The sequence below is a fragment of the Sciurus vulgaris genome, assembly GCF_902686455.1.
Source record: "Sciurus vulgaris genome assembly, chromosome: 12".
Classification (NCBI taxonomy): Eukaryota; Metazoa; Chordata; class Mammalia; order Rodentia; family Sciuridae; genus Sciurus; species Sciurus vulgaris.
The window spans coordinates 80,563,798-80,584,594 of record NC_136473.1 but is presented as its reverse complement, the minus strand read 5'-3'; the positions used below and the strand labels follow the sequence as shown (position 1 = coordinate 80,584,594).

General features: G+C 50.2%; 1 protein-coding gene across 5 annotated transcripts in view; it reads left to right on the top strand.

The window, feature by feature from the left end:
- PPFIA4 (PTPRF interacting protein alpha 4) overlaps positions 1-20,797 on the top strand; it is a 47,985-nt gene that overhangs the window by 23,807 nt on the left and 3,381 nt on the right. For 3 of the 5 annotated variants that reach the window (XM_079107975.1, XM_079107976.1, XM_079107974.1), the window contains 14 exons: positions 122-330; positions 2,069-2,309; positions 2,948-2,983; positions 3,227-3,360; positions 3,657-3,823; positions 6,039-6,132; positions 6,597-6,678; positions 7,327-7,527; positions 8,142-8,204; positions 8,791-8,817; positions 10,593-10,768; positions 14,301-14,398; positions 14,923-15,098; positions 17,701-17,769. In XM_079107975.1, coding sequence (XP_078964101.1) covers positions 122-330; positions 2,069-2,309; positions 2,948-2,983; positions 3,227-3,360; positions 3,657-3,823; positions 6,039-6,132; positions 6,597-6,678; positions 7,327-7,527; positions 8,142-8,204; positions 8,791-8,817; positions 10,593-10,768; positions 14,301-14,398; positions 14,923-15,098; positions 17,701-17,769 — 1,773 coding nt within the window. The remainder of the gene's footprint in view (positions 1-121; positions 331-2,068; positions 2,310-2,947; positions 2,984-3,226; positions 3,361-3,656; positions 3,824-6,038; positions 6,133-6,596; positions 6,679-7,326; positions 7,528-8,141; positions 8,205-8,790; positions 8,818-10,592; positions 10,769-14,300; positions 14,399-14,922; positions 15,099-17,700; positions 17,770-20,797) is intronic. The other 2 variants (XM_079107978.1, XM_079107977.1) reach the window with 1 other exon arrangement.

The window sequence follows — 20,797 nt, the reverse complement described above, 5'->3', positions numbered from 1 at the left end:
ATTCTGCATTTCTAACAAGCTCCCAGGAGATGCCAGTCCTGCCCAGTGGCAGTGGGGAGGGTCCTGCCCCTCAGCTCTCTGGGGTGTCATTACCACTTCTTTATCTTCTTCCTTTGCAAAGGACTGGGAGTCATCTCCACTGCCTGGGTTGTTGGCCTCCACAGCCACTCCTGCCTTTGACAGTGACCCCGAGATCTCTGATGTGGATGAAGATGAGCCAGGGGCTTTGGTGGGCTCCGTTGATGTTGTCTCGCCTGGCGGCCATTCAGATGCCCAGACCCTGGCCATGATGTTGCAGGAGCAGCTGGATGCCATCAACGAGGAGATCAGGTTGGGGCAGGGGCAGAGGGCCTGGGAGGTGCTTTCAAGGAAGAGAGCCCTTTTCTTTGTGTTTGGGCAATGCCAGAAAAAGTTCACATGACTTACAACTGCATCTTAGTGCCAGTCTAGGCACCTCCTGTGGGGCATCAGACAAGGTTCTGGTCCAGCATTTACCCAAAAGGGAAGTTGATTCTCAAGTGTCCATCTGGTGAGGTGGCTGGGTTTGGGGGTGAGGAGCGGTAGTCCTGGTATTCATCCTAATCTCTAAGACTGTAGCCTCCACTACTGAAGCCATCTCAGGGTGAGAGAGCTTTGCGAATGTTACTGTCAGTCTTAGCCTAGTCCCTGAGCTAGGTAGCATGATCTTTGTTTTATAGACAAGGGAACAGAAACTCAGAGGTCACATGACTTCCCCAAAGCCCCACAGTAAGTGGCAGAGCCAAGATTCAAACCGAAGTTGAAACTCGGTCTACTGTACCTTGCTCCTGTCCCTAATGAGGCATCAAACAGGAACTGGTAGCAGGGACAGTTGTCAAGACCATCCCTTGATCCTGCCTTTTTCGTGAACTTATTAAAGTTAATGACAAATAGCAAGGGAAAAATCTGAGCTGGAGTGTGTAGCTCTCCAGGCTACTGAGGTCACCTAGTCAATGGCTCCTAGACTTTTGGATTTCACAGTTACAGGGAAGACACCCACCCCTCCCACCACAGCACCTGGAAACTGCCATCATTTTGCTTTGCAAAGTAAATCATTAAAGACAGATAACTGCCATTCACCACGGAATCCATTCTGAAAAATAAAAGGGACATTTTAACATACGTAGAGTGGGAAAGATGTACGTTCAGAATAAAGACATGTCCTTCTCCTTAAAGGACAGTCGGCATCTCCAGCATGTGTATGCGTGTGTTCCTCACTGAGGACTTTCCATGTACACACAAACCATTATCATTATTTTTCTTATTTTTTCATGCAACAGGGAAAAACCATTGGGGGCCAGCACCCATCAGGCATCAGTTAAAAGTCCTGCATCTGGGAACTACTAAGACCCACTCCAGACATTGCATATGTTGGGAAACTGAGGCATTTAGAGCAAAGTGCCTGGCCTGAGGTCACCTCTGTAGTTAGTAGTAGGTTAAGAATTTGGGCTTTGCTAGGCATGGTGGCACATGCCTGTATCCCAGTGGCTTAGGAGGCTGAGGCAGGAGGATCGCAAGTCCAAAGTCAGCCTCAGCCACTTAGTGAGACCCTAAGCAGTTTAGCAAGACCTTGTCCCAAAACAAAAAATTAAAAGGGCTGAGGGTGTCAGTGATTGAGTGCCCTGGGCTCAATACTTGGTAACCAAAAAAAAAAAAAAAAGAATTTGTACTTTGTGTTTCAAGGACCAAATTAATTACTTCCCTCCTCTGCAATTACTTTTTTTTTTTTTTTTTTTTTTTTTTTTTTGCAGTGCTGGGGATTTGAACCCAGGGCCTTGTGCTTTTGAGGCAAGCACTCAACCAGCTGAGTTATATCCCCAGCCCCTGCAATTACTTTTGTTAAACTGAGGACACAGGCCGGCTAACAAGAGAGAGAAATGTTTCTGAGTTCCAGACCTTGAATATCTGAACAATGCCAGAAACAACAGAGCGCCCTTAGGCATTGCCGTGTGTGGGGGTGTGGGGTAGTGAGTGTGGGCAGCGCCTGGCACCATCTCCTGCTGCTTTTTGCTGGGGCTCTTGGCCAGGTTCCCCTTTGCCTGTCTTCCAGGATGATCCAGGAAGAGAAGGAGTCCACGGAGCTCCGGGCAGAAGAGATTGAGACACGCGTAACCAGCGGCAGTATGGAGGCCTTAAACTTGACACAGCTGCGCAAGCGTGGTTCAATCCCCACCTCTCTGACTGCCTTGTCTCTGGCCAGTGCATCCCCTCCACTCAGCGGCCGCTCCACACCGAAGCTCACCTCCCGCAGCGCTGCCCAGGACCTGGACCGGATGGGGGTCATGACCCTGGTGAGTCTTTGGGCAGATGACGAACAGCTCTGTCCTCACATGGCTCTGTCTTGGGGGAGTTTATAGGGAATGGCTGGCTCCCTCCTAGTTATGGGTGTGGCATCTTCTTCCCATGATGGGTGCAGGCCCTGTGTGTTAGGTCACCAACATGTCTTTCTGGGTTAGGAAAGGGCTTTTTAAATAGCTTTCTTATCCTCTTCCTTGGATGAGCACAGAAGCTTAAGAATCTCACCCACTGCCTACACCACATCTCTCTTCCAGAGATGACTGTTTTTTTTGGTACCAGGGATTGAACTTAGGGGTACTTAACCACTGAGTCACATCCTTAGCCCTTTTTATATTTTATTTAGAGACAGGGTCTCACTGAGTTGCTTAGGGCCTTGCTAAGTGGCTGAGTCTGGTTTTGAACTTGCAATCCTCCTGCCTCAGCCTCCTGAGGCCCTGGGATTATAGGCATGTGCCACCGTGCCTGGCTTGACTTCTTTTTCCAGGCCTGCTTTTTCTGCGGTGATATTCTCTCCAGGCCTGTGTGAGGTGCTGAATTCTATGTTCTCATCCTAGGACCCTTGGGTTCCCCTTGGGGTGGACTGTAGGGCAGCCAGGGGTGAGTCCGAGCTCATCCTCACTCTCTCTTCCAGCCCAGTGACTTACGAAAGCATCGGAGGAAGCTGCTGGTGAGTGCTGCCCAGTGACCCAGGTACTACTGGGTTAATTGCTCCCATACCCTTCCCTTTTGGCTTCTCCCCCAGGGCCCTGGGGTCCAAATTTGAACTTGAGGGGCTGCAGGGTCTTCCTACTGCGTGTCTCCTCCGTTTCTCTGCCTCTCAGTCTCTCTGTGCTCCTCTGCCTTGTCAGGGCTGGGTAGGCAGGCCCCAGATCTCTCCCTCTATCCCCTGACGGCTCCACTGTCTGTTCAGTCGCCAGTGTCTCGGGAAGAGAACCGAGAGGATAAAGCCACCATAAAATGTGAGACTTCTCCTCCTTCCTCACCCAGGACGCTGCGGCTAGAGAAGCTTGGCCACCCAGCCCTGAGCCAGGAAGAAGGCAAGAGGTAAGTGAACCAGGCCCTACCTCTAGCCTCTCTGTCCCCAAGGTCATCTCATTTCCTCCCTCTGCCTCTGAAGGGACTGCATCTTACCTGTTCTAGGTGCTCAACTGTCTTCTCTTTGAAACGCCATCAGGAAAGGTGTTCCCATGTCTCCCTTGGTCACCTGCGCTGATCATACCCCATTGCCCCCACCCCAACACTGACACTTAAGTTCTTCCTGAGGTCTAACTCCCATCTCTCTTGCTGTAATTTAAGTATGTTTCTTCTTATTCCACCCCCTCCTGGCTGTCATCCTGTAGTGCCTTGGAGGATCAGGGCAGCAACCCCAGCAGCAGCAACAGCAGCCAGGACTCCTTGCACAAGGGCGCCAAGCGCAAAGGCATCAAGTCGTCCATTGGCCGCCTGTTTGGGAAGAAGGAGAAGGGCAGGCTGATCCAGCTGAGTCGGGATGGAGCCACAGGCCATGGTCTCTGCCCCCTTTGTAGCAGAGGGCTGGGTGGGCATGGGGGAGTCAGGAGCTAGAGGGCGCGCTCACACATGGCCTTCTCTGCCTCCAAGGGCCAGTGGGCGGAAGCTGCGGGCAGGCAGATTTGAGCTCCAGAGAAATTGCACTTTTCTGTGAGCCTTTTCGTGCTGGGATGGATTGCCTCACGGGGGGTGAGCTCCTGCGCCCAGAAGTGTCAGGCATTGGCATCCACCTTGGATTCCTATATCCAGCGAAAGACTGGACTACTGTGCTTTCTTCCACCTCGAGGTTTTGTGCCGGACTGTTTGGGGTTTTTAGGAGACATGTCTTAGGGCTTTCTTCAGAAGAGTCAGTTCTTGATCAGCACTTATTTCTGGTACATCTGGCTTTCAGGACTCAGAATATGAAAACGCCTAATTATGGCTTTGTAGACATTGAGTTCAAGAAAGTGCTTGGGCAAGGGTGGCGCTTTTGTCACCGCTGTGGTGGCCCAAAGCTCTTGTTCATGCTTGGCGTCTGGTAGGTACATAATAAGTGTTCACGTTCTTCCTCCCTGCCCCCCATTCTTTTTATTTTTCCCTTCCTCTTTACCTTCCCTCCCTCCTTTTCTTTCCATCATCTATTCAGTCATTTGTTCAAACATTCGAGAACTCTTTTTTTTCATACTGGGGATTGAACCCAGGGGCACTTAAACACGAAGCCACATCCCCAGCCCTTTTTATATTTTATTTAGAGACAGGGTCTCACTGAGTTGCTTAGGGCCTTGCTAAATTGCTGAGGCTGGCTTCGAACTCATGATCCTCCTGCCTCAGCCTCTTGAGCTTCTGGGATTACAGGCGTGCGCCACTGTGCCTGACTTGTTGAGAACTCTTGTATGGCATAGTACAGGAGGTTGGAGCCATAGCTCATTCCTCAAGAAACCCCATGTCTGATGAAAAAGAAAAAAAATAACAAGATGATTCCAAACCAGTATAATGGTGGAGATGTTTCAGGCACTTGCAGCTAGTAGTGGAGTGGGCGATGGCAGGAACAGCTTCCTTTGCTCGGCAGTCCCGAGCTGAAGCTTGAAGGTTCACAAGAATTAGCCAAATGCAGAAGAGGTGTGTGTACAGCAGAGGGGTGCAGTCTGAGGAGAGGAGGCTGTGTGGGTGAGAGTTCTGTACCCCCGACGTATGCCCAGAGTGGAGGAGGAGGGCGGGAGGAGAGAATGGACAGCCTCTGGGCCAGCTCCTGGGCCTGTTCAAGAGGGTGAGAAGGTCCCTGGAGGCACACGAAATTGATGCATTTCATGCAGGGGAGGAACTTGATCATCTAGAGGAAAGAAACCTTTGAACCCAAATGCATAATTAGACCTTCCCTCACCCCAGGAAGGTGTGAATCAGAACACAGCTAGCTGGCTGAGGAGGTGGAGGTGGAGGAGCGGGAGGTGGGTACCTCTATGCGGATGTGGGGATGAGGTAGAGCACCCTCCTCCCCATCCTTCGGTGAGGGGAACTGTGGAGCCAGCAGGGAAGCAGGAAGGTCTGATAAGTGGCAGAGGTGTTTGGTGCAAAAAAAAAAATTATGATTTCTTGTTCCCTATATGGTGTTGGCACCTAAACCCAAGACAGCAACTCAGACTGGTTTCTAGATAACCTGTACCTGCTGCCCATGTGCACCGTGGGGTGACCAGGACTTCACTGAATTCTGAGATGCTGCCTTTTGCCATCAGTATTGTAGTGGAATTCAGGAGGTCCTCAGTAGAAGACAGAGCAGTTTGTGTAAGCCAGTGTGCTCAGAGAAAGGTTGGGACACAGAGCTCTCTGGGCCAGTTTCCCCACCCTGACCCAAGCCAAAATAATCCTCTCTGAGCCTCATAGGCAACTCGCATCTGCTCTCTGGGTTTGCGTTGCATCTTAGCTTGGACAGTGGATAGGTTCTGTGTAGGATTCTAGGGTGGGACAACTTTGGTCCTGCTGGCTGAAGGTCACTCCCAGGGTTGAGGCTTCCAAGGGGATACCATGTTGGATGGGAATGATTCACCCAGTCCCACTCCAGAACTGCCTGTATGCAGAGGCGTTGGGTGGAGGCTCCAGGAATAACGTGGGGTCCCATCAGACCCGCATGGGCTGACCCACGCTGAGGAGCCTCCTGCTGCTTCTGTTCGCAACCCCCAGCCCAGGCCAAGGGAGGAGAGGCAGAGGGCCTGCCGACACACCCATCTCTTCCCTTCCAGTTATGCTAACAGACTCCGAGCTCAGTCTGCAGGAACCCATGGTACCTGCCAAGCTGGGGACCCAGGCAGAGAAGGACCGGCGACTGAAGAAGAAGTAAGAGCCACGAGCCGGCTCCGCCTGGGCCCGCTCACTTTCCTTCCCCTAAGCTACCATGGGGCTGAGTTCTGGGAGCTGGAGCCCAGCAAGGCCCTTCCTGAGCTGAGTTGGCCATCTGTGGGCACATCAGGGGCTGTCCTGAGTTGGGAGAGGTTCTTAGGGTAATCCCAGGGAGAAGGAGGCAAGGGGACTTTGGGAGAGTGACCTGGGACCCATGGGTCTTGGCAGGGCAGCTTGAAATGCCTGAGTCAGTAGGTGTCAGGTCATGGGCACAGTGAGAGCCCTTGCCCTCTTGGCATGGAGAGGTGTTCTCACCCCACTTCTTGGTGTCACATTGCTCCAGGCATAAAGAGAAGGAGTCCAAGGTGGGGAGCAGGGGTAGTGGGAGTCCCAACTCTTGACCCATCTCAGTGGTCCCCAGGAGTCAGCCTGGTTGAGTCTTTTGTTCCTCCTTTTACAAGACACCAGCTGCTTGAGGATGCCCGCAGGAAAGGAATGCCCTTTGCCCAGTGGGATGGCCCCACTGTGGTCTCCTGGCTGGAGGTGAGCCTGGCTGAGGGCCTGCTCTGGGTTCTGGAGGGAAGATAGTGTGGGGTGGGATGAGACTCCTGGCAGCAGGTGGTGTTGCTGCAGCTTTCCCAGCATGTGTCTCTGCTGTTCAGTGCGCATGTGCCACGCCAAGCATCTAGTGCCTCTCCCCCACAAATGCCCAGGGCACTTTGAAGGACAGAATTGATGCTGCTTTGTAACAGGAGCTCCTGGCTCTCCATCCAAACTTTGTAACAGTTTGGATGAGAGGGACCAATTACTCAGGCCACAGGCAATTCGACTCTTCCTATGGGCTGCTTCAGGAGCCATGCAAAGAAAATCCCTTCACCTTCCCAGGCTCCAATTTTTAACCCCCATCTGGTCCCATCATCCTATATAGGATACCTATAAAGACTCAAATTAAGCAACTTTATAGGTCTCCTCTAAATGTAGTGGGGTAATCTGAAATATGGGAAAGAGGGTTTGATGATAGTCATCTCCACACTCCTGAGTTCCTGTGCTCTGTGTTGGCTACGCCAAGACCATGAACGAGGCCTAGCCTTTGACCCTTGCTTGGTATGGCCAAAGTCTTGGCAGTGGGCTCAAGTGGTGGGGAAGAGACTGAATTATTGCCCCCACCCCTGCTGTGTCCCATGTCTGCAGCTCTGGGTAGGGATGCCTGCCTGGTACGTGGCAGCCTGCCGGGCCAATGTCAAGAGTGGTGCCATCATGTCTGCCCTGTCGGACACAGAGATCCAGCGGGAGATCGGCATCAGCAATGCCCTGCACCGGCTCAAGCTCCGGCTAGCCATCCAGGAGATGGTGTCACTGACTAGCCCCTCAGCTCCACCTACCTCCAGGACTGTGAGTGGCTCCCTCTCACCCAGGACATTTACAGAAACCCTGGAATAGGGTTGGCACAGTCTCCCATTGGTCTTCAGAAAGATGGTAGCACTGAGCCCTTAACTTCCATCTCCACACAATGTTCTCCCTGGTCTTTGGGAGGGTTCGATATTGGTTCTAAGAGAATTCAGTCAGCCTGGTTCCCTGCCTGCCACATACTACTCATGGCTCCATTTCTCTATCCCTACCTGACAAAAATTTCTCATCTCTGGGAGGGGACTTTGGGGTTCTGTGTTATTGCCAGGTTGGGGAAAATCGAGGCAATAGGGCATTTATGAATTTTGTCCTGTCCTCTAACCTCAACACAAGCGTGCAGACTACTCCATGGACCCCCAGGGCGAAACGTCTTTGTTGAGCACTTTCTACATGCCACACACTGTGCAAGCAGTGAGATTACCATGGTACCCACGCTGCTGTCAGGTTGCTCAGAGTTGGCACTGTGCAGAGCTCTGGGCTGAGCATACAGAGGACTCAGGGGAAGGGAGCTCTGTTCTTGCCCTTGGGCATCCAGGCCTTCTAGGGATCCCAGGACACTGCCCTCCCTGCCCAGGACTAACCAGGCTTTCTCCCTGCAGTCTTCTGGGAATGTCTGGGTCACCCATGAGGAGATGGAAACTCTGGCAACGTCCACCAAAACAGTGAGTCTGGCCCTTGGCCCTGGCCCTGGGGAAGGGTGGACGACTCCCAGGAGAACGAGAGGAAGGCTGTGGGAGGCCGAGGGGCTGGCAGCCAACTAGGGTTGTTATCCTGGGTTCTCTTCACAGGGCAGAGTGTTCTGGGGAAGGGGTGAGACTGGGAGTAGTTAGTGTCTGTGTGGGGGTCTCCTGGGGATCATGTGCTTACTCACGGCCCCTGAAATGCTGCAGTGGAGAAGAGCTGGGCAGGAGAGCGCTTTGCCCTGCTATGGGCCCGAGCCCTGACCTTGATTTTGACCCTTGGTGGAGGAACTGGGAAGGTTGGGGGAGCTGGCATCTTGCTGGGCACCTAGCCAAGCCTGGGAGGCATGGAAACAGGTTTTTTGCCATACACATTTGCTCCTGGCTCACCACAAACATGGCCACATGCACCATCCTGCTGCTCTCTCCTCACCATCCCGTGAGCTTTCCCCAGGTATCCACCCGCTACTGGGGCATCTCCTGCCCGTCTTTAGTGGGGCCTGGGGAAGGAGCTACAGGTTTCTTGACTTTGCCTGTTTCCCTGACATGCTGCACTTGTTCCTGCTAGGACAGTGAGGAGGGCAGCTGGGCTCAGGTAAGACTCCATCCTTATCAGAACCAGTTCTCAGGTGGTCAGGCCAGGAGCCTTCCAGCAGGTTCTCTTCCCAGCAGGACTCTCCTAGTCCCAGCGTGTGTCTTCACTGCTTACTAAACCCTGGATGTAGGTTCCCTCCTGCTGAACCCCCCCACCAGCTCCCCTTTAGCTACTTGTTCTGGTTGCTCAGGATGGCAGGTGAGGAGCCCTGGAGGGCTGTGCCCCCAGTGTGCCTGACGCTTCTCCTCAGTTGACTCTCCTCTCAGAAATAGTGATACTCAGATTGGTAGGAATCTCCTTCTTCTCCTGGTCCCTCCCAGGGGTACACAGGTGAACTGACCAAAGACCTTCCATACATTCCTCTAGTGAGTGAATAATTATTAAGCATCTACTGGGTACTAGACTCTTCTGAGCTTTCTGGATGCAAAGTGAACAAGCAAAGCCCTCATGGAGCAGTAAACAAGGAAGGGCATACTATCAAACAGCAAGCAGTATCAATAGGAATACAAAGGACAGCACTGGCAGATAAATAAAGGGACAATATCAGATAGTGACAAGTGTCATGAGGAAGAACGAAGCTGCAGCAGCACTGTTACTACCTGCAGGGAAAACTCCATCAGCAGGAGACCGGGCAGGTCAGTGACAGCGCATTTACCTGTAAAACACTAACCCGCAGAGGAAATGGAGAGACCTGAGGAATGCGTTAAAAGAAATATGCAAATCCCAGTGGCTTGATATTAAAAATTTTTAAAAAGCAAAGTTATTAATATATTGTGCAGAAAAAATACACTGATGATCATAAAACTTAAGTTTTTTTTTTTTTTTTTTTAAAGCAGAGGAATGTTGGACAGAAATCTCAGCATGGTGGTGCTTCTGAGCAGTAGGAAACAGGATGGGGTGATTTGAGGGTGCAGAGAATGTTTTGGTTCTTAGCATGAATGCTGCCTGCAGATGTTAACTTCATTTTTCTGCTTAATAATGAACATATGGGACACATAGTTTTATAGGTGGCAACAATTTCATTTTAAAAGAAACAATGGAATTTTTCAATCTGGAAACATCAATCAGGGTAAGGGAAGGTTGGTGGTGGAAGGTTTATTGTCAAAACTAAAGCTTTCTAAAGATGGGTGCTCACATCAGGAGGGGTGTCTAGACATTCAGGCTTAGAGCCACGTGGCAGGTGTGCCCAGTGAGAACAACAGCAAAGGTTCTGGAGAGTTCTTGGAGCAGAAGAGCAAGACTTAGAGACCGAACTGGCTCTTCTGACACAGCCCACTGTTCTTTGTTTTTTTTTTCTGTCTTCGGCTAAAATTCAACATCCCTGTGGACTATGAGGCCAGCCATTTGCAGTGAGGCTGCGTCCTGTGCCCCTCCACAGCCCTCCACAGGTCACCAGAACATAGCCTCGCCCCTAAGCTCAGTGGCTGGAGGCTCCCCGAGAACCGGGGAGGCAGGTGTGCTGCACAACGCCACCCAGGCATTCCAGAGTGGCAGGAAGGACTTCATGTTCTCCACTGCTGGGACAGTTGCCCCCATTTGTTAGTGTAAATAATTAACGTGTGAGTAGAACTGGGTTGTTCTGATATCTTGAAAAGTTCTATTTAGAATCCCCCACCACGGTGAGCCCCTTAGTGAAAAGAAACTGAAATTTTCTCGAACCGCTCTTCCTCCCTCGTAGGTGGAGGATGGATTAATGTTTCTTCCAGCCAGATATTCCAGGTGCAACCTGATGGCACTGCCGCCTCCCGCCCCAGCCTCTTCCTTTTCATCCCCAGACCCTGGCCTACGGAGACATGAACCACGAGTGGATTGGCAACGAGTGGCTGCCCAGCCTGGGGCTCCCCCAGTACCGCAGCTACTTCATGGAGTGCCTGGTGGATGCACGCATGCTGGACCACCTCACCAAGAAGGACCTGCGTGTCCACCTGAAGATGGTGGACAGCTTCCATCGGTGAGCCAGGCTGGAGCCCAGGCCACCTCCCTGACACTGGCCATCTGACACTGGGCTGGGCTCTGTCTCCAGGAATAGAGGCCTCTCTCATCTCTTTCTGTGGCTTGCTCTGGGTGGTAACAGGTCTCCCATTGGGAGAGTCTTCCTCTCTCAGTGCTTGCCTCATCCTGCAGTTTGAGGATTTGACCCTCGAGCTCTAACACGAAAAGTCATTTCTCTCTAGCATCATCTTCTTTTTGATTTTCCTCCTAGTCTGAACTTCATTGCTCACCTCTGGGATTCCTAAATTCTCTGTGCTTACTCCAGAGAGACTCAAACTGAGTCTGGCATTTGATTTAGGTATCTCATTCCTTCCAAGTTGGGAGGAAAGAACTTTCTGGGCCTTTGCCCTGCCAACATCGCAGATGGGAGTCCCTCAGCTTGGGACCCATGTATTTTTGTACAGGGTATCCAGTTCTCTCCTCTTCTTTACTGAAGGGATCTTTTGTTCAAAAGTATCACGGCTGAAGTCCCAAACTGGCAGCCTGAGGGCAGAATTTGGCCTACAGATATGTTTTGTTTGGCCCACATGTATTTTAAAAATCATGAGTTTAGTTGCCAGTACTTAAACAGTAGGAGATTTTATGCAAATTTCTGGATTTCTGGCTTCTCCTGAAAACTTGAAAGTGCTCTCAGTACACTTTAGCTTGGAACAAGCAGCTGCAGCTGGAGAGTGACTCGTTCTCCAAGACCGGGGAGTCCTTCTCCAGATCTCCCCAGCCCCTTCCTGCTTCCCTCACTTAGTTACCTGCTTGGTCGCAGGAGGCATTTGGGTTGGAGAGCGAGATGGGTGGTGATAGTTCCAGGAGTTGACAGTTTTTACGAAGTCCTTCATAGCATCCAACTTCAAGTAGCTCAGACTGCTATTTAAGTCGGGTCTTTTGCCTTGAGTGGATAATGAGACAGGAGTGGAGCCTGGGGTCAGTGGCTTTTCAAGGTTCCCTCAGGGCTCTGTGGGTGTCCCCCAACAATGTGGGGAAACATGGATGTCCTCCAACTCAGATACTGTGGAGATTTAAATCTGGAATGGATCCAGTCAGTCTCTTCCTTGAGTAGATGAGGAAACTGAGGCATAGAAAGGCGTAGGCTACGGCCACTCAGGGATTATGCCAGAGTGCTAGTGGAACCGAGTCTGCTGACTCGAGTCCAGTGCTCTTGCCACCGCACTTCAGAGACTGCTGTCTGGACCCCTCATCCTTCATTACCCCATGGGACTTGTAAGGGCCAACTCGTGGGGGAAGCCTGTGTCCTCCCTTCCCCCACCCCACTGGGACTGAAAGGGAATCTTTTGTCTCTGTGCAGGAGGCTGCCAGGCCCAGCTGCACCTGTCCCCTTCTCGGTGATTGATGGGACTGGGGAGAAGGACTGGAGCTGGGACATGCCTGGGTTGCTGGAGGACCCAAGTCCTCCCCATGGCCCTCTGCCCAGAGCCCAGCTGCCACGTGGGTGCAGGCTCTGCTCTGACTCTGAGTTTCTAAGGCATTTCCACACGCCTCACCTCCGCCGTGCTCTTGGCCTGCTTTTATTCCACCCGACATTTTGTCAGCAAGTTCTTAAGTCTTGGAAAATTCCTTCACATCATGATTTTTTATGACAAGGAGGGGATATTTAAAAACTATTTTATAGAGAAATGAGCCCCATCCAGGTTGAGTTCCACCAGGTCATTCAGCCAGGTGGGAACAGTGACACCCAGTTCGGAGAGCTTTTCCTTGGGACAGGGCATTCTGTTGCGCAGTGTCCCCAGGGAGTTCCTGTTTGGCTAGAACCCACACACACAATAATCAGAATTGTCATCCTAACAGTGGCCCCATTCCTGAGCACCTCTGATGTTCCAGGGGCTGGACCAAACCCTTCCAGCCCCTCACCTTTGTTCTCACCACGACCCTGATGTAGAGGTAGGACCCAGCCTCACAGTGCTCCTCAGTCAGTGGGTGGCGGACTGGCGTTGAAACCCAGTGTGGCCAAACTTAAAGTCTTTATGTTTACGGTTTTGCTGTGCTATAACGGTTTTGAAAGTCATAGTGATTGTACTGAAAATTACAGCAAAATTGAAATTAGAGGGCATTTGCCATATGAGCTGTGTTGTATGTCCCTCACAGGGGACCAGAACTTAAACCAGTGACTTAAGCATTAAACAGGTGGTTTAGCCAGAAAAAGGTTCCTAGAATGATGTCTGAGCTATGGAAGGGACACTGTTCTAGGCAGTGGGGCTCCCTGAGTAGAACCTAGGAGAAGAGGAGAGAATAATCTGCACAATTTAATCTCACTACGCCTCGATAACAGAGTGTCAACAGCAGTTGCAGCTGGAGGAACTTCTGTTCTTTCTATTTTCTGGATGGGGAAGCGCAGAAAGACTGAGGGACAAAGGTGTATTTAAGTTAACCAAGAACCCTGCCCTTCTTCCAAGGGGGAATGAACTCCCCTGAGAAGGTGGCGAGTCCCCATCACTGGAGGTGTTGACTGCTCTGGAGGATGCAGCAGACAACGCCTGCCTCAGGGGTAGCTCGGGCTTTTCTAGGGTCCCCTCTAACCCACAGACTCTGCAGTTCCCAGCCTGGCTTAGTTATTATTTATTCAGTGCTTATGATGACCTGGTATTCTTTAAGTACTCTTAGTAATGTATATGAATGATTCCATTTAAATCATTTGGTATTTATAAAGAGCCTGTTATGTACTAGGTATTTAAGATCAGTGAACAAGTTAAAATTCCTTGCCCTGACAGAGCTTACGTTCTAACTTGGAGACGGTTCAGGAACAATAAACCTATGGTATGTTACTAGACAAAAAGTGGTAGAAAAGAATTAGACTAAAGGAAGGGAGATTGGGAGTGTGGGCTGGGGTTAATGGTGCTGATGGTGCAGTTTCCAATCTGATGAACAATGTGACTGGTGAATTGGACTGAGAAGGTGATATTTGAGCAATGACTTAAGGAGGAGTGAGCTGTGCAGCAGATTCAGGGAAGAATGTTCCAAGCAGAGGGAGCAGCCAGTGCAAAGTCCCTGAGGCACCCAGGCCTAGGGAGCCTGCTGTGTTTGAGGAACAGCAGGGGATCAATGTGTCCACAGCAGAGAGAGCAAGGGGAGAGCAGCCAGAGGGAGGGTGAGATGTGAGGTAAGGGCATCTGTCTTGTAGGCTGTTGTAAGGACCCTGGGTCACATGGGGATGTAAAGAGGTATCTTGCTTTTGCCTTTCTTTGACTTCTGGGTGGTAGGGGTCTTGTCACTCCAGTGCCTGGAGAGAAAGAACATGTTGGTTTCATTCAAAGTACTTTTCTTCTATCAGTTAGGTCCACTCCCTGGCTGAGAGGGGGATGCCGGGTAGCAGAGAGAGCAACATAACCTGCTATAGGGTCCGCAGCAGGAGAAGCAAGAGGGGGCTGGGGCACCCTTGTGGTGGAGGTAACAGGCCTGGACCTGTTGTGGCTGGTACAGGATGTGGGGCCTGCAGGGGGACGTGGCCCTGCTGAGGTTCTGGCTCGGGTGTGTGCCTGCAGAACCAGTCTTCAGTACGGCATCATGTGTCTGAAGAGGCTGAATTATGACCGGAAGGAGTTGGAGAAGAGGCGGGAAGAGAGCCAGCATGAGATCAAGGGTAAGCTGGGCAGGCCTGGTGGGCTCTCCTCAGAAAGGGTGCAGGAGCAGCCTGGCCTGCTGGTCCCAGCTTTGGGCTGCTTGGAGAGGAGGCATTCTGAGCTCAGGGAAGCTCCCAACTGTCCCTAACTGGGACAGTGCTGTAGACTGCTCTTCTCATGGAACTTGGTGACCTGGGTGGGGTTGGAGGAGAAACAAGTAGAGACTTAGAAGAGACTTTAAGGCGGAGGAATGAGAAGGCCACTCTGGCCCTGGGTAGGGGGAGGATCCTTGCAGAGGCTCTGGGGAGAAACTGGGACCCTGTAGGCCTCATCCCAAGTCCTGCAGGCTGGCAGGGGTACAGTGAGGTGGGGCTGGTTCTCCAGGAGCCCAGGTGTCAGGGAAACAGAAAGAAGGTGTAGGAAGTTGGGGGAGGGGTGGGAACCAGAGAGCAGAGTGATGGGGCTTTGAGTCACCAGACCCCCTAGAGGGGTCTGGGCCAAACCTACTGTCTCTTTCTGTCCCTTTTCTTCCCCTTCCCTCCAGATGTGCTGGTTTGGACCAATGACCAGGTGGTTCATTGGGTGCAGTCTATTGGGCTTCGGGACTACGCAGGAAACCTGCATGAGAGTGGTGTTCATGGTGCCCTGCTGGCCCTGGATGAGAACTTCGACCACAACACGCTGGCCTTGGTCCTCCAGATCCCCACGCAGAACACCCAGGTGGGCAGCCCTTTAATCAATCAATCACTCTTTTTTCTTTTCTTCCTTCCTGGTGTGTGTGGGGTGTGCTTTTCTGGAGCATGCCCCAGAGGGTACTGTAATGCCCTCAAACCTCCAAGAGTGGTCCATTTGCCTAGCCAAGGCCCATAGGGAACATGTGTTTCTCACATGAGGAGACATCCACTGCCAACACTCTGCATTCCTTTTCCTTGACCTGCTTCTCTGACCTGACTTCTCTTAGAACTAGCCTTAGTCCCCATGGGAACCCGAAAACCCATATCTCCTTTGTCTGCCATCCTATGGACCTGCTTCTGCCTCCCCCAACCAGCTTAAGAAAGCTAAATATACCAGCTAGCACAGCCCAGAGCCTTTCCATGCCAGGGCTTTGTCTGCCCAGCAACAACTCAAAAGATTAGACATCTCCTTAAATTACCTTTCGTAATTACTATGGAGCTGTCATCCAAGAATATATCTAAATTCTCTTGAACCTATTTATATTTTTGGCCTTGCTAACTTCCTGTGGGTAATGGATTCTAGAAGTACTAACAGTTGTATAAAGTACTTCCTGATTTTATTTGTCCTAAAAATGACCCTGTCAGGCTCCCCCTGGGGAAGGAACTCTTAGTTTAGATTTGGTAAGGATGTTTATATTTGATCACAAAAGGTGAGAACTGTGAATTTGATAAACTCTGAGTGTATTACCTCTGGGCCCAAGCCTTTGTCTCTCCAGGCAGAGTGGTCTTAATTCTTTTAGCCTCTCCTCATATAGACTCGCCTCTGTCCCCTGATCATTTTAGCTGCCCTTGTCTGGACTGTTTGCAGCTGTCAGATCGCTTTTGAAATTCAGCCACCAGGGCTGCACAGGCTATTCTGGGAGCAGATGTGTTTTAGCTTGAGGGAGGGCGGTGCTGTGTTGTCTCCGAGTTCTGGGGGGAGGCGTTTGGCCTTCGGGGGTGATGGTAGCACACGAGGCCAGTGTGTCTTATAGTGATCCCTTCTAACCAGCCAAAATGGATAGCGCAGATCCCTCTTCTCTAAGAAGAACTTGGATGTCCCCCCAAGTGCAATTTCCTTACCCTTGCCCACCTCCACCCTCATTTGCCCCCTTCCTGCTCACTCACACAACTCTGCAGGGTGTTTCTGAAGTTGATACCTGTCCACCTCACCCTCCACTACCCAGAGGAACAGCATCACTGGATCCTTGAGAATTTTACCAGACTTCTCCTTTCGGATCATGTGTCAAAACTCTTGTTCTCAATACTGACAAAGATAGTATTAGACTGTGAAGACTGACATAGAATGCTATGGTTAATTTTATCCACTCCAAAATGGGCTTTTCTCTTTCTTTTATTTCCTATCTCAAAATGCCTTCAGTTTTGGTTTTTTTTTTTTTTTTTTTTTGTGGCCAGGGCGAAGCTGGGGGTGCCAGGGATTGAACCCAGGGGTGCTTAACCACTGAGCCACATTCCCAGCCCTTTTTATATTTTATTTTGAGACAGGGTCTTGCTAAGTTGCGTTGGGCCTCATTAAGTTGCTGAGGCTGACTTTGAATTTGTGATCCTCCTGCCTCAGCCTCCCCAGCACCTGGGATTATAGGCGTGTGCCACTATGCATGACTGCCTTCAGTTTCTGTGGACAGCAATGATTCTGTAAATTGTAGCAGTGACATCTCTCTATTTTTCTATTTGTAGCAGTGATATCTCTCTATCTTTCTAGCCTTTCTTATTTTCCTGACTCATTCATTCATTGTTTAAAATGGTCAAAAATATCTGTTAGCATAAAAGTTTGAACACTTTCCTGTTTCTGGCAATGTTCTTAATGAGTTCATTTCTCGGAGGCCTAGAGAAAGCTTCTGTGTATCACACAGCCCAGGGCCACCAACACCTATGACTGAGCAGTCCTCCTGATTTAAGTTCGTGATATGGAAACCTTGCCAAATATATTTATTTACTCCAAATAAATTGTTTTGGTTATCCATGGTCTGCATACTCATCCCCCAATCTGCTCCAGGGGTAGTCAGACTAATGTCCCCCTTGTAGACAAAATGTGTTGTTTTTTTTTTTTTTTTCCCTCAGTAGGTAGAGCTTGTCCATCCATTTGTTCTGTCATTCTATTTTTTTAATTACATTTTTTTCTGTTTTCCCCATATGAAGACACATTTCCAAGAAGACACTGAGGTTTGCTTGGAGGAGTAGCCTCAGGAGGGGGTGTGATGGTTTCCAATGGGCTAAGTGTATCAAGTCCCAAGTGCCCTATAGTGACTCCTCCTAACCGGTCAAAATGGATAACACAGATCCCCTCTTCTCTAAGAAGAGCTTGGATGTCCCCCCCACAATGCAATTTCCTTACACCTGCCCACCTCCAACCTCATACATGTTAGCTTATTAGCTATTGGGGGAAGTATCATCTGATCCAATATGGAGTCCATTGTTAAAAATGGTCAAAAATATCTGTTGGCATAAAATTTTGGGAAAACTTCCCTGTTTCCTACAAAGTGTGTTGCATCTCTGTCCTTGGACCCTAGGAAGCAGGTGAAAGATGATATAAAAGTCCTTAACTAATGCCCCTTTCACCTTCCCTTCTCTCACCCTGTGGACTCCAGGCCCGCCAGGTGATGGAGAGAGAGTTCAATAACCTGTTGGCCTTGGGCACAGACCGGAAGCTAGATGATGTGAGTACCTGCCATGAATTCAGGGCCATGGGGATTTGGTCATGGTCAGTTGGGTTGAGGTTCATGAGTTCTTTTCCTGGGCTGATGATTGGTGGGCTGGCCTAAGGGTGGGGAGCCAGAGGGGATAGAGATGATGCTAGGTGGTTGGGGTGGCATGCCAGGCTTAGCTGGGCTTGTCTTTGGGTAGCAGTGGACTGTGGACAGGTCTGTGAAACTCCTTTCTGATATAAAGGCTGAAGGCCCCTGTAAGTTATATTCTAGCATCTTCCAACTCTGTGTCCAGTCCTCCTAACCAGGCAGGATCCAGGGTCTTCCCCTAAGGCAGTATCTTTGGGATCATACCTCCTTTTGTGTCTGAGACCAGGTGTCTTTAGTGCTGACAGCTAGCTCATCTCTGACCTGCTCAGTAAGACTGCAGCCCACCCATTGTGGTGTGGTCATTTGGGGACAGATGCTCTGCTGAGGCTGCAGAATGACCGCCCTACTCCCTGTTTTCAGGGAGCCTGATACAGCTGCTGGGTCTCCCTTCATACCACATGAAAGTTTTCCTCTCGCAGCCCTCCGGCTGCCTTAGCTGATTTGGCCCCAAACACATTAAAAAAGAGCCCAGACTCTGTTTATTTTTAGGTTCTCCATCTTTAGTCAGATCATTGTTTCTTAGTTGGGCTGAATAAGGCTAAAAACCACCTTTGTAGAGTGATTACCCTGCCCTTGTAGACAGGACACCTTCAAGAATGCACAGAATTTGGGGTATGCTTTCTTCACAGAAATGGTTGGGGGTGGTAACTCTGTGTGTGTGTGTGTGTGTGTGTGTGTGTGTGTGTGTGTGTGTGCGCGCGCGCACGCGCGCGCGTGCATGTATCTCCATCAAGGAGGTAAATTCATAACTCTCCACTGTCCCCACTCTCAGAGATTTGAATTTTCTCATTGCCTACCACTTAGCCCACACACACCAAGGTAAGATCTTAGCTTTTTCATTGCTATCTGGAAAAATGAGTCCCGTATATATTAGCATGGTGCTTCTAATTGAGAAAATTATCCATTCCTTTAGTACTTACAAAAATACTCTGAATGCCTGCTCTGTGCCAGGGACAAGCCAGGCAAGGTTGCCCAATGCTTACAGATGTTTCACTTTGTGCTAACAGTTATCTATGGAATGGGTTATTATCCCCATCTTAGAGATGAAGAAATTGAAGCTTGAAGAAATACTTTACTGGGCTGGGGTGTAGCTCAGTGGTGGAGCACTTGCCTAGCATGTGCTAGGGTTCGATCCCCACCACTGGAAGAAAAAGTGCCTTACTGGCATTGCAGAGTAGATATGTACAGAGCAGAAATGGAGTAGATGTGTGTTAGGTTCCTGTGCTCTTTCCTGGGCATCCTGCTGCCTACTGGAGGTGGTATGGCTGGTTGGTCTATAGACCTTGGGTGGAGTTATTGAGTTGAGTGGGTGATACCATTGGTCAGTACAGTGGGGTTTCTGAGTTGCAATTAGATGTGAGACTAGAGAGGACTGGTTCTTACAGGGAGCTTAAAGCAGAAGCCAAGTCTTGGGAATAGGTGAAATTTGGTGAGGAAGCTGGGCAGAGGAGAGGCTCTGAGATACATGGAAATTGCTTCTTCTCCAGCCATCTAGTACTTCATCAACAACCTTGGACTGCCTCTTGCAGCTAGTCCTTCCGCCAGTTCTGGTTCTGTTTCCTTTTTCCAACTTCAAGGCTCTGAAAGGCTGCATCAAATTCTCCCTCTCCATGGAGATCAGGACTGAAGGGAAATCAGGAGGGACAGAAAGAACATGTGCTTGTTAAGGGACAGAGGAGGAATATAGTAAAAAGTCCTTAGGATTGACTGAAAGTAGAAATGGGGGCTGAGAGGAAGGGCTCCCAGGCTGGGTTAAGGGCAGAGTCCCGGGGGAACAGTGGTGATGAGGAAGGTCCCTGCCAAGTTCAGGGAGGTGCTCCTGTGTAGGGAGCCAACTTCCACCCATTATTAGCAAATACTGGTTGAATGCCACAGTATTCCCAGACACTCTTCAGGAGCTGGGGATGCATGGGTTGGAACAAAAAAGATCATAGTTTCTGCCCTCATGGAGATAGAATTTGAGAGAGAGGAAGAGTGAGGGAGAAAGTGAAAGGGTAGGGGGTAGGGAGGGTTTGAGGAGGCAAATGAAGGGGAGGGAGAAAAGAATAATTAATGAAATAATCTCTTAAATCCATAAAAAATGTTACTGGAACTAGTGCTATGACAGAGAGGTACCTGGTGCTAAGAATCTATTGGAATGTTTGGCCTCTCTAGGGCTCAAACAACAAATGGTAGCCAAGCCAGATGACATGCCTATAATCCCAGCTACTCCAGAGGCTGAGGTAGGATTGCAAGCTCAAGGCTAGCCTGAGAAACTAAGCAAGGAGACTGCCTCAAAATAAAACAAAAACAAATCCTAAGGGCTTGGCAGGGGTTGTTGAGGTGAAAGCAGAAGGGTTAGCGTCTTTTTCCTACTGGGACCACTCTGCCTGCACCTTGGTGCCCTGGTAGTTCTGAGACAGAGGGGTGGGAGAAAATGAGGTGTGACTGCAAAGCAGGGTGGGTGTGGCTTGGCTTCAAAGTGGGGAGTGGGAGGCCTTTGCAGTGTAGCATTCTGTAGGGTTGTGGCCCTGGGTGGCCTCTGGGAGAGATAGTTATTTTGGAGACTTGGTGGCATCTGTGAGGCAGCAGATGGCCGGGGGCTGCCAGTCATGTCCTTTGGAGGAGGACTATGTGTCTGGTCATATACTGCACCCATCACCGTCAAAGGGTTCTCTTGTCTGATCCTGTTGGATAGGTAATCTGAGAGGTAGATAGGACAGACGTTGGTGTTCCTATTTTACAGAGGAAGAGACTGAATTTTAGAGAGCCACTTAACTTGCCCAAGATCACACAGCTGTTAGGAGTCAAGATGGGAAGCCAAATGTCCTGACTGCAGACACAGTGCTTTTCCAGGATACCTGGGGTGATAGTCTTACTGAGGATGCAGAGGAGCATGAAGAAAGCACGT